The following is a 12,463-nucleotide window of genomic DNA, read 5'->3' on the forward strand; positions in this document are numbered from 1 at the left end:
TCGTCCCCCCTTGGATTCGTCCCTGCTCCAAAGGGCATGTTCTTACACGTTACTCACCCGTTCGCCACTGGAAACTTCACTTCACGAGCCCGGGCACCCTGCCGGACGGGCCACCACGCAGCGTGTGAGTCTATGTGAGTCCGGACCGGCTACCGGCCTGCCGGCCGGTCGGTATGATACTCACTCCATTCTTAAATACTTATATATATGTCTTTTCAGAAATTTCAATATAAACTACATACAAAGTAAAATAAGTGAATTTAAACTCTAAAATATGTCTATATATATATCTGTAGGTAGTCTATTAAAAAAACTTGTTTAGGAACGGAGGGAGTAGATATACACATATACACTGTGTGCTGTGCAAATTAGGACAGAGTCGATACATACATACATACACACATACACACATACTTGAGATGACAAGGAAGACAGGCTGACATCGTGCGCATTTGTTTCACCCTGAGTGTGTTGGGAAGGGGACAGGACGGGAGGGAGGGAGACACGCCGAGGATAAGCAGGAAGCATGCGTACGCTGGGAAGAGATAGAGACGGAAATGCATGCATGCATGGAAGAGAAGAGCCAGCATGCACCTACCGCTACGTACGTTGACGTCACCAGTTTTGTGACGTTGGAGAGCTGCCAAGGCGGCCGGGGAGTGTGCCCGGCCGGCCGGCCGCCCGACACTTGTCCTGGCACCTAGGAGGAAACGGCCCGGGGCAAGGGGTCGGTGGTCGACACTTGGTGTGCCAAGTACGTGGCTTGCTTGAGACGGGATTAGAACGAAATGCATGGGGTCGACGATCGATGTGACCCCTGCACGGCAGGGCTATAGCCTAACAATCGTGGATGTCATGTGTGTATCCATTGAGGACTTCAATGTGTGCGTCTAGGACTTCAGCTAGCACTATCCTTGGACTTCAATGTATATGTATGGTTGGGGTATATAGAGTTGTAGGTTTTCTAGTTGTTTGGATGGGGGCGTGTGTGTGTGTGGACAAATAAAGATTTGACCAGTTAAGCGTCTGATTTTCTTACTTAAATCACAGTTTTTTATTTTGTTGCGGGGGTACTTAAATCACACTTGATCCTTTTAGTTGTTGGATCTTCTTAGTATATTGGTTCACCCTTTTAATTTCTCATGATTTCTTCTTTACACTATAATCGCGTTAAGTTCTCTTCTATGAAAATTTTGTTTTCTCGTCCTTGGATGAACACCCAACTCTGGTTGTCAAATGTTGCCGCTCTTATGACAACAATATTGTATGGCTCCGTCCTGAGACCCAACCGCTCAATGAGGCTTCTTCTCTCAACTCCACTAGTGTCACAACTATTATGTCATTGGACGGCTCCACCTCGCAACCCAAACCACTTGAGAAAGACTCTTCCTGGTCCTCTCATCGCATTAGCTCAGAATCCATCGACCGCGTTAGGTTGATATATCAACTCGATCAAACTCAGGACAGAAACACAACAAACATACGGTACTACACTCTCCATTCACAAATATAAGATGTTCTAACTTTTTCTAAACTGAATGTATAGAGACACATTTTAGCGTGTTTGTTCACTCATTTCTGTTCGTATGTAATTCATATTAAAATACGTAAGACATCTTATATTTGTGAACGGAGGGAGTAATACCTAAACTAGCCACTAATGGATATTGATATACCAACTCTAGAGTCTAGATAGAAACACAACGAAAAATACATTCCACTCACCTGACAACTGTTACTTGTTCAGATTATGTTGTAACCACTCAGTAGGAAGCGATCTTGAATTTGATGCTGTTTCTCCAGGTTATGTGCGTGCAAAACAAGCATGCACACAGTTGCACACATTGGGCCGGCATCGATCGATGAATCAGACTGTAGTGTGTTTATCTACAGAGAAATGCATGAGCGCCATATGATGCAACAGCGACGTGAGGATCGGTGACGGGTCACGCAGTAAGTACACGAAAGCAAAGTTTGTCAACGAAGCTATTTACTATGCGCTAGGCAGGCGGCTAAAAATAGAAACCGATCGATCAAGTGGCACAGGACGCGGCTAGGAGGGCTGACATACGTGCACTGCTGTCATAGTGTCATTGAGGCTGACATACGTGCTGGACATCACTGTTCTTGCATTTCTTTCGGAGTGATGAGCTTTGTCTCCTGATAACATTTTCATGATAAACATTTCGGTTTTTTCCCAACTATTTTTGAGAATAATAAAAAGTGTTCATTGACTAGTGCTGATCCGTCATCTGACTCACACCGACACACGGATTGTCAAACCATCACCGCACCTCAGTGCGCATTGCACTAGATTGCAGAAAAACATGTGCAATGGGTTGCTCCATCACACAAGGTTTGTGTGAAAAGAAGCATGTGTGAAGGAGGGTGACATCACACACACAATTTGATACAACAAAACGCGCATCCATCTCACATGATTAGTAACAATGAAATGTGTGTGTTCATGATTTCAATAGCACATACTCCCTTCGCTCCAAAATAAGTGTTGCTACCTTAGTACAACTTTGTACTATGTCAGCAACACTTATTTTGGGACCGCGGGGTGTGTATATAATTGGGTACAATGAAATGTGGGAAGATGGGGCATCCATCCCACACGATTAGTAACAACAAAAACGTGTAAGTTTGTGGTGCGGTTCTAATTGTAGACAGTTGCTTACAAGAAAATGCATGTGTTGCTGGCGCCCATCGCACATGGTTTGTTAAGGAGGAACGTGTGTTTTGGTTTGCTATCACAGAATCTGCCTATGGCATAATCGTGTGTGGTGTAGGTGTTCATTGCACAGAGTTTGTTGCCTTGAACAATGTACAAGATAACTGATTATCAATATAGCAGGTTTGTTTTCTCATAATTTATGCTTGCAAGTAAATTGGTCAGAATTTGAATTTCAGCATAGGAACCAGAACATATTTCATATCCAACATATGTTCAACCACAGTTGCATAAGTGACATCACAGTAAAACCATATGAATTAGTACAAAATAATACAAGGACTAAATTAAACAAGCACCACAATAGCACTTCACACTTGACATCTAAATCCTTCAAAAAGCAGCATCACAAACTGTGAAAGGAATTATGAAGCTGATTCAGTAGGTTGTAGAAAACAAATACCTATATTATTTCTTCCTGGATGTTGAAGGTCCGCACAAATTCAGTCCAACGCCAATGGATGACCGCTCTCTGTATTCAGCCTATTGTGGAAGATTCAAACATTATACAATGGGTGTTGTAGGAATATTGAATACCTCCCTTGCGTTATGACTAATGTTGAGAATATCGCTTATCATTAGCGTCTCGGTCGGCTGAGGATTCGAGATTAATCAGAAACTAAATGATTAATGAATTTTATCGGTTAACTATTAATCGGCCATTATTTTACAAATCCCAGGTTTCGGGCACTAATATATGTCCATACTCTGAAACAACACGATTTCAGGATCTCATCGAGCTCAAATTACCACGAAAAGCCAATAATACAAATAAATACTTTCAGTTTCTAAAAATACATGGTATTCCAAAACCATGGTATTCCAAAACCTAAGTATTTGAATACATGGGCAATAAATATTTCAGTTTCTTAAAATCATAGTTTTTCTCATTTTTTATAAAACTGTCGAGGTGTTTGGCAAGTGACAGTTTTTCTCGGTTTTCTTTGGTTTGAATCGACTGTTACGTTGTTGCATGCATATTCAGCTACAGCCAGGGATCAACTTGTACTAATAGCCTTGCACGAGCATGTTCTTCTAGATGCTAGGATATGTAGTAGAGTTATCTCTTGTAATCAATCAAAGTCCGAGGTAGTTAACACATGCACTGCAGCTCGACGTTTGCAGCCCGTGTACGTGTACGTCCGTATCGATGGGATAGCTATCGATTTATGCATCACAGACGTTGATGGCCAGAAGTTGGACACAAGGGACGCTTTCTCGGTTTTAATAAAAGAGGCCAGGGCCTCTTTTTTTATATACAACAAAAATACCAAGTTTTAGAGATACCACGGTTTGTTAAACTGCAGTATTTTCTTCATCCAAACAACTCAAAGTTTTGAATACCAAAGTTTTTTCAGAAATCACAGTATTTCTAAAAAACCACAAAAATACTTTGGCTTGCAAACGTACCCTGAAGTACTTGACCAAGAAGGCATGTCCCTGTTGATGCCTTGATGGTAGTACATTAATGTGCAAGTTTTTGGCACGCCCGTGCATCCATGCTCTGCAAAACCCTGAAGAGAACCTTTTTTTGTTTGCGAATAACCCTGAAGAGAAACTCACAAGGCCGAGCCACCAAACAAGCATCCATTCTTGTCCTTTTGTGAGCTGTAAATATAGCACATTGCCTAATAGATGCAACATGACACGTCTACACCTAATGCATCATCTATGCTGCCACTTTGCTTTCTCGGGGTACTACGCACCAAGAAATTTTCAGCATCCATTGCTATCGGTCACATGATTCGTGCGTACCCCCTGTGGCCGGCACTGCCTCGTTTTGCTCAAACGGTTTGGACGGTCTCGCCGGAGGCGGCGGCCGTGAGGCTCTTGTGCACGCTCTCGCCGTCGTCGCCGGCGCTGGGGAGGGTAGTGCCGTCGTCCTGACCACCGGCGGCTTTCTTCTTGCTCTTGGTGTACTCGCCGTAGAGGTACGAGGAGAGGCCCCAGACGCAGAGCGCGGTAGCGACGGCCTTCTCGGGGCCGAACGGGTCGCCGAACACCAGGACGCCGCCGATCACGTTGGCCGTGAGCACCGCCGCCATGCACACGCCGCTGTGCAGCGACGACGTCAGGTAGATCACGCCGGCGGTGCCCATGAAGCACGCCTGCCACGTCACCACCAGCGTCGCCACCACGACCCAGTACACGGCGTGCGACCCCTTCCAGTGGGCCACGTCGTCGCTGAAGCCGCGCGAAACCGCCAGCCCGACCGCTGCCTCCACGGAAGCCATGGCCTGCATCACCGCCTGCACCTCCACCGCGAGGATGAACCCGCCGGAGACCGCCTCCCGGTACACAAGCTCCATGACGGGGAGGTACGCCGAGAAGAGCCCCGCCGCGCAAAGCGTGACGACGTAGCCGATGATGTACCCCCTCCGGTTCGGGCTCTCGCCGGCGTCCCCAGACCGGAGCGCGAGGAGCACGGAGCAGAGCGTCATGAGCACGACGGCGTTGAGGTTGTTGAAGGTGAGCGGGTGGCGGACGATGACGACGGCGAGGACGAGCGTGAAGGCGAGCTGCATGGACAGCAGCAGCGACGAAGTGGACACCGGCAGGAGCGACGTGCTGTAGGCGAAGAGCAGGTTGCTGACGCCCATGAGCGCGCCGATGGCCAGGCACACGGCCAGGAACCGGCGCGAGAACCACATGAACGGCCGCGGCGCGGAGGCGGGGCGGGGGCGGCCGGCGAGGAACACGGCGACCACCAGCGTCGGGAACCCCGCCGACTGCACCAGCGTGACCACCCACTTGTTCTTGCCGCCGTGGTCGAAGTAGAACCGGGACAGCAGGCTCGACGCCACCGACCCGACCAGCAGCGCCGCGTAGTTGGCCATCAGGAGCACCGTCGACCTGCGGCGGCGCGGCGCCACCGCGCCCGGGCCCGCCGCGCCGGAGGAGATAGCCATTGCCGCACGCGCCATCGTGGTCGATGAGTAGTAGGGAACGATGGATGTAATGGTGAATTGGCGACGGGGGCACGTTTATATTGGCAAGGAGAGAAAAGGGCCAGCTAGCTAGAGATTGCGTAGAGTAAAGGAGGATTTATGGAAGGTTTTTCCGAATGGCTGGACGTGAGAAAAGGCCAGCCAGTGTATTTGATCACAGCAAAGCTGGAAAATTAATGATTAGCAGAAAAATACAAAGTTTCCTTGCTAAGCCATGACTAAGGATTGGATGGAAATAATAAACGCGGCAATGCGCTCGATTACATGTAGGATACGGATGTATTCGTGCATTCATTATGAATCCAAGCATATCTCTGAGAGTGGATACATATAATACCCCTCCGTTTCAAAATATAATGTATGTTTGAGATCTACTCCCTCCGTTCCGATTTACTCGTCGTGGTTTTAGTTCATTTTGAACTAAAACCACGACGAGTAAATCGGAACGGAGGGAGTAGATCTCAAACTGTCATACGCTTGACGAAAATACCAAGTAAATACATGCATTTCGTGATGACTTTGATGGTACTGATCATATCCTAGCTCAATCATGTGTGTGTATATCTTGGCACACAAAAGTGCAACCAAACAAAAGGAAAGGAAAGGAAATGAAGTGTTCAACTGAAGAGACTTGTTCATTACTATTGTCTATCATATATGGCCATATATATGTCACGTGCTTTACGTTTGTATTTGCGGATGCAGATAGACGCTACATTCTTGCATCAATAAAGGTTGATTTGGAACTATGCTTGTGGGTAAGAAATGGCAAGAAACCCAAAGGCCAGGGGGCAACTGGAATCAAGGGAGGAGCGTTGTCATCGTGTTCTTAACAGTTGTCTATTTTTCTTTACAAGTTATTGCATAATGAAAGGAAACGAACACAGATTTGCAAACTGTAGGATGAAGAAGTGCACGTCACAAGCCGCAAGGGGAATACGCCACAGCTTCCAAAGTCGGATAGGCAACTGAAAACGGTGCATGCATCAGTTGGTGCACAATTAAAATCAGATCGGCGGTGCTGATTAACACTTACCATATTTGTTTGACCCTGCTGGGTTCGTTGGGAAGGAGACGGGAGGCAGACATGCCGACGATAAGGAGGGCGGTGCGCGCTTACGTACGTCGAGCCGGATCATCGGATGGATGCACTTACCACTACGTGTACTTCACTTGACTGTGTTGACATCACCAGCTTTGTACGCGTCGTCTTAAGTGGGGAGCCGCATGCCTAGGGAGCGTGCGTGCATCATCACCAGTTGTGTGTACGCACGTACATGTGGGTTCGTACTCGGTCGACACTTGTCGAGGGAAGTGGCGGGGCAGCCCACACTTGTCGTGGCAAGTAGAGCAACTCATATATGGCATGTACGATGTACCTACCCATAACCATGTGGACATAGCATGTGTCCAGCTAGCTGTACATATATACTCCTAGGTACTCCCTCCGTTCCAAATTAGATGTCTTTCATTTGTCTAGAAACGGATGTACCTAGACACTATACAAGTATAGATGCATCCCAATGTGGACAAATGCAAGTCATCTAAATTCGAACGGAGGGAGTAGCTACAAGTGACAACAACGATCGATCCAACCAAGTATATGCTCCCACAAAAATAAAGTATAGGTTAACAGTAGCAGAGATATGGGCTTCGCTTTTGGCCAGTACGTTACTTGTATCTTTTTGTGGTACTAATCGACGCGTCTACTCCATTGCGGGCATACGGACACATATTTTTAGCAAGGCTCATCCCACCATTTCTATTGAAGATTCTTTTTTTTTGGCGGGGAACTATCAAAGATTCTTACAAGAAGGAAAGTAAAGGACTGAAACTTAAAAGAAGGAAACACGCTTGCAGAAAACAGAACACACGTTGTGGTCATCGACATTCCAGCAATTCCTAAACTTTCAGAATCATCCTCGAAAAAAATATGTGTGCCACAAAGCTATATTCAACGCATATCTCGCAACATGACACATAAAGAGTAAGTGATAGATAGTTTCATGTGCTCCACGGAACACACACAATACATCTCCACCTTTCCACCCTTAGGCCTCATTTGGTTACGCAGGATCCCCCCCCCCCCCGGAACCCCGTCGAAGGGCGCGTAATCCCACAGGGCAAGTCAGCCCGGGGAAAGCCCACGACGCATTTGGTCGCTGGTCCGCCACGGGTTTCCTTCCCCCTTTCGCGTCGTTTCCACGGGGAAACAACCCATGCATGTAGGATTCGGGCAAAAAACCCTCGAGGCAACGGTGCGGCGCTCCTCGATCTCCTTCGCTAGCGACCCCACTTTCTTCGCCAACTGTTCCACAACGATGGCTTTCTCTTCCCTCCGCGGGCGGATCTTGCAACGAGTGTTTCTATAGTATTTCTCCTCCCTTTTTCCTTGGTCTCCAAACAGCAACAAAGTTTTTCCCAAGGATCCGATCTGAGCAGGGAAATCCCCCGTCGGGGGTTTATTGCCCAAGTTTTAACATCACTAACAACCAAACAAGCCCTTAGATGCCTAGTAGTTGAAGTATCCCTTACTTCAATAAGCTCCCTGGGGGTTGGAGGAGAGCTAATAATCAATTGATAACATAGATTTGGCCGGTTATTTTGACCACGTCACGCGTTGGGTAGTCCCTTTGGTCAGCACTGAGGGGGTGGGCATAGGATTTTGGTGAGGACGAGGTCTTTCTAGTCAAGATGGGGGGTGTGAAATTAGTTGAGGAAAATCCGTAAAAGCTCATAGTAGGTCCGTGTGTCTAGGATTATTGGGCGTGAGATACAGGGAAGAGCATGGGCTAGGGAATGTTTTGGCCGCCCTCACTGGGAGCTTGCATTTGCTGCGTTCTCGTTGTGCTTGCGGTTCAACAGGGTCGGCCGGTGCGAGAAGCCGAGCCCCCGTGTTGCTGGAGTGTCTCCGTCCGCTCGTTCCTCGCCACTGTTGGCTGCCCCCGGTGTCCCTGCGAGTGGTGTAATTGGAGGGGTTTTGATATTTTGGTGGAGCCCTCGTGGGAGGCCCATCTTCTCCATTGTGCCTCTGTTGCTGGTTTGATTGGGGATGTGTGGTTAGGGGGAAGGGGGCTTCGTCTCTGCTTAGGATGCTTGTCTTCTGCCTTCGCCGTCTTGCTTTTGGGCAGCACGGTACGTCTCATTCTTTCCCCTCTATTTATCTTGCTTTCTATTCAATTTGGGTGGTGGTGCTGTGGTATTTACCTGTCGGCGAGGAATTCCAATTTCGTTCAGTTCTCCCAGGGTAGGCTTCCTCGATGCTTTGCCTGAAGTTGCCGCTCGGTGTTTGATTTATCACGAGCTAATGGTGGTCACTGCTTCTATGGTGGTTCTTGGGTGTTTGGTTCATTGGGTTGTTTCTGCTCCCTTCTTGATAAATGATTGATGGTCTTGAAAGGATTCAGAGTTTACGTTTATCAAGAAACCGAGGAAAAAATAGGATTAGTTTGTTACTGCTTGCTTGTTCTCCTAATTGCGACAAAGAGTTCACTTCAATTAGTTTACACATTTCTTTATTTTCTATAGTCTCTAGAGCTCTCTTAATATTGAAATAATATGCATGGATAGCTTTTGTTATGCCCTTTTTTGCTCACAATTATCTATGAATCAACTTTGTATTAGAAGACATAATTAAGCAAGATGATAGAGATGACGAATTTATTACATGATGTGGTATATAGGCTCATGATAACTAAATATGCATGCCTGAATAACAGACGGATAGTCAAAACATATGTCACACATTGCACACGACCTTGCATCTAATCTAACTATCATATACCTCTTAAAATATAAGAACACTTGACTGCCACACGTGTGATTGCAACAGTTATCAAAAATAATAATTAGATAACTGGTTTACACTTCACATTTCCATCTTGACTTGGGCTTCTGTTGGAGTGACATATCATGTAACATCTAGTGTTGAGGTGCATATTCTTTTCATCATCACATAAGAACTCCAACATTCTTTGAACTAAGCGCGCCATGTTTTAAACATCTAAAGAAGAGCTCAATGGAAGATGATTTCAAGACATATATCTCAAAGCGAAAGTATGTTCTTTTCATTGTCTTTATTTCTTCATCTTTCTCCGATTGCCTTAATATCTTCTCCGCTAGTGTTTAAGTATAAACTGGAGAAGGTGAAGTTATGCGCAGGCACTGCTACTATAGTTAGATGCTTACACCTGATGTCTATTTGAAATGTGGATGACAAGTCCAAGGAATGGACAGAAATATCACATAGCTTTTCTTCCCCATAGTTTTGATGGCTTATATCAGAGTATATGTAGTACATTTATTTTACAAAGAAAATGGAAATCTAACAATTTTTTGAGATAAAAATATAAGACAAATGGGCCCCACATGATTGTCAAGGTTGCTTCGCATCCCAAGGCATGAAGGTGAGAGCATGCCCGGGTTATAAATCGCACGCGGTTCTATGATAGTAACCGTTGGCGATAAGCATTCACACACGACTTCCTATTAGAAATCGTTTGCAAATGTAAACAAAGCCATTGAACTCTGCCGACCACCACGTCTTGTCTCCCAAGGCAATCGCTTCCTCCCCCTCGTGGCCATCCAGATCCTACAAGTATTGTGCACCAGTATTCTCATCTATGCATTCTATCTCCCTCGCTCTCTTGATCTCGATCTGTGCAATGGCGCCGTTGATGAGCCCATGCGTCGACGAGAAGCTTAAGGCGCCGCTCTGCAACAACGATGACGGACCAAGCAGTGACGAGGATGAACCCTACGCACCACGGAACTTGGTCGCGTCTGATCCACCCACCGAGGAGTGGTATTGGAGTCAGTACGACCGTGTTCTCTGGAAGACCTTGCCGCCGGATGAAAAAGCCAGGTGTTTTGGCGGTTGTGAAGGCAGACGAGAATAAGCGCAGGGAGGAAGAGGTGGCTAAGGGCCTGGAAAGTGAAGGAGCTGGAGCTTTGGCGGGAGAAGCGCCCGGGCGTGAAGGAGATCGACGAAGACGGCTGCTTCCTCGCCAAGATGGCCAAAGGCGGGAGCACCTCCTCGTGTCATGGAGGTGGCAGGATCATGTCGAGCAGGCCACCGGTAAGGAGTTACTGTATGGGCCGTCTGCACTCGCCACGTTGGATGCCTACACCCACCGAGAAGCCGCCGCAAAGCACGCCACGGAGTGTGAGGCAGAGGAGGAGGCAACTCTCTCCGCGCTGGGAAGATGGTGCGCACCTGGGAATCCGTAGCAAGAAGCTGGGAAACGGCCCTCAGGAGAGATTATTGAATTTAGATAATTTATATTTATCTTATTTACCTACTGAATGTCTCATTTTTTCAGTCAAACTATCTTCTAAGAATATATTTATACTGATGTCAACCGCACACGTTTCAGAAGAGTTAACTGTATGCGATTTGGACTAAAAACACATGAGTTGTCGCGATCTTTACAGACTCTCTCCTAAAAATAGTTGTTTGTGAAACTTGAGGCATCACATACAATTGCTTTCTAATAATTGTGTGAACTGTATCACACACAGATTAACGGCTGAAGTTGCATGCGATGGGTAGTTGTCATCACACACAATTCCAAAACTCGACCCGTTTGCCAGTTTTAGCCCACGATCATCCAGAAGAGCCCTCGCGCAATAGTTTAGGTCATTGCTTATGTTTCGTTTCGGAGAACTGTAAGAACTCTGTCGCATACACTTACTTTTTTTGTTCATGTGTGATGGACCTACGATCACACACAATTATTTTTCGTGCCAACGGTTCTATTTTTGAAGTGTCTCTGATGCTACTTTCACACACAATTTTTCTCTGTCGTGTGCGATTTAGGGGGCTTAATAGTGGTTGAGTGTAGTAGCAACACATTCTTTGAAAGATGGCAAATTAACTCATTTAACCATTCAAACTTTGGTAGGGCTAATGGTCGAACTATGGTTTGGCTAGGGTCCGACCCAGAGGAAGTCCTTAATGTTGCTCTACGAGATTGTACTCCCTAATTTTTGAGTAATAAAGTGTTATTTCGCAAGAAAAAACTCATTTAACCATGGAAAACTTATTGTTAATGTTAGTTTTTTTCCTTCAACCATGCTAACGTTATTGTTTGGACATGGCAATTTTGTATTTTTTTTAACACGGTACAGACGCAAGCACTCATATATACGCGCATACACTCACCCCTATGAACGCACGCACGCACGTCCATTGTAGGCACCTCGTCGTCGACGGGAACGTCTCCTCCCACTGAATACGCATCGCCGGAAATTCTGAAATAAATCCAGGAATAAATGCAAGCACCAGGACTTGAACCCTGATAGGCTGGGGATACCACACTCCCTCTAACCATCCAATCATAGGTTGATTCGCACAATTTTGTAAGTTAGACCATGTCAATATTTATTTTTTTGCCGTGACAAATTTACTTTTTAAACCATGGCAAATACATCTTCCTGACCATGGCATTTTTTTTGAACCATGGCAAATTCATTATTCATTAACTGGCAATTATTTAATTTTTAAACCGTGGAACTTTATTGTTTGCACCATGGTAGATTTCATTTCTCAACCATGGAATTTTTTCTTTGTTTGGACCATGGCTACTTCTGTATTCGACCCCACGACAAAATTCTATTTTGGACCATGGCAAATTTATTACTTTAAACATGCCAAATTGTTTATGTTTAGACAATGGAAAAATTATTACTTCAACAATGACGAATTTATTTGTTTACCCCTTCATGCCTACACCACCATAGAAACATTTATTGCACACACACCATCATAATTTATTGA

The 12,463-nt window shown here is 45.8% G+C and overlaps 1 protein-coding gene across 1 annotated transcript; it reads right to left on the reverse strand.

Moving 5' to 3' along the window:
- Positions 1-4,149: 4,149 nt before the first annotated feature.
- On the reverse strand, positions 4,150-9,841 carry LOC119311538 (probable purine permease 4). Its single transcript, XM_037587174.1, has 2 exons — positions 9,819-9,841; positions 4,150-5,662 (listed from the first exon to the last, which is right to left on the reverse strand). The coding sequence occupies exon 2, from the start codon at positions 5,659-5,661 to the stop codon at positions 4,522-4,524; it is 1,140 nt and encodes a 379-aa protein (XP_037443071.1). The 5' UTR covers position 5,662; positions 9,819-9,841; the 3' UTR covers positions 4,150-4,521.
- Positions 9,842-12,463: the final 2,622 nt, after the last annotated feature.

The sequence above is a fragment of the Triticum dicoccoides genome, chromosome 1B (genome assembly GCF_002162155.2).
Source record: "Triticum dicoccoides isolate Atlit2015 ecotype Zavitan chromosome 1B, WEW_v2.0, whole genome shotgun sequence".
NCBI classification, from domain to species: domain Eukaryota; kingdom Viridiplantae; phylum Streptophyta; class Magnoliopsida; order Poales; family Poaceae; genus Triticum; species Triticum dicoccoides.

What these genes read in the sequence shown, in the direction of transcription:
- LOC119311538 (XM_037587174.1), bottom strand. Translation starts at nt 5,661, where the DNA reads ATGGCGCGTGCGGCAATGGCTATCTCCTCCGGCGCGGCGGGCCCGGGC.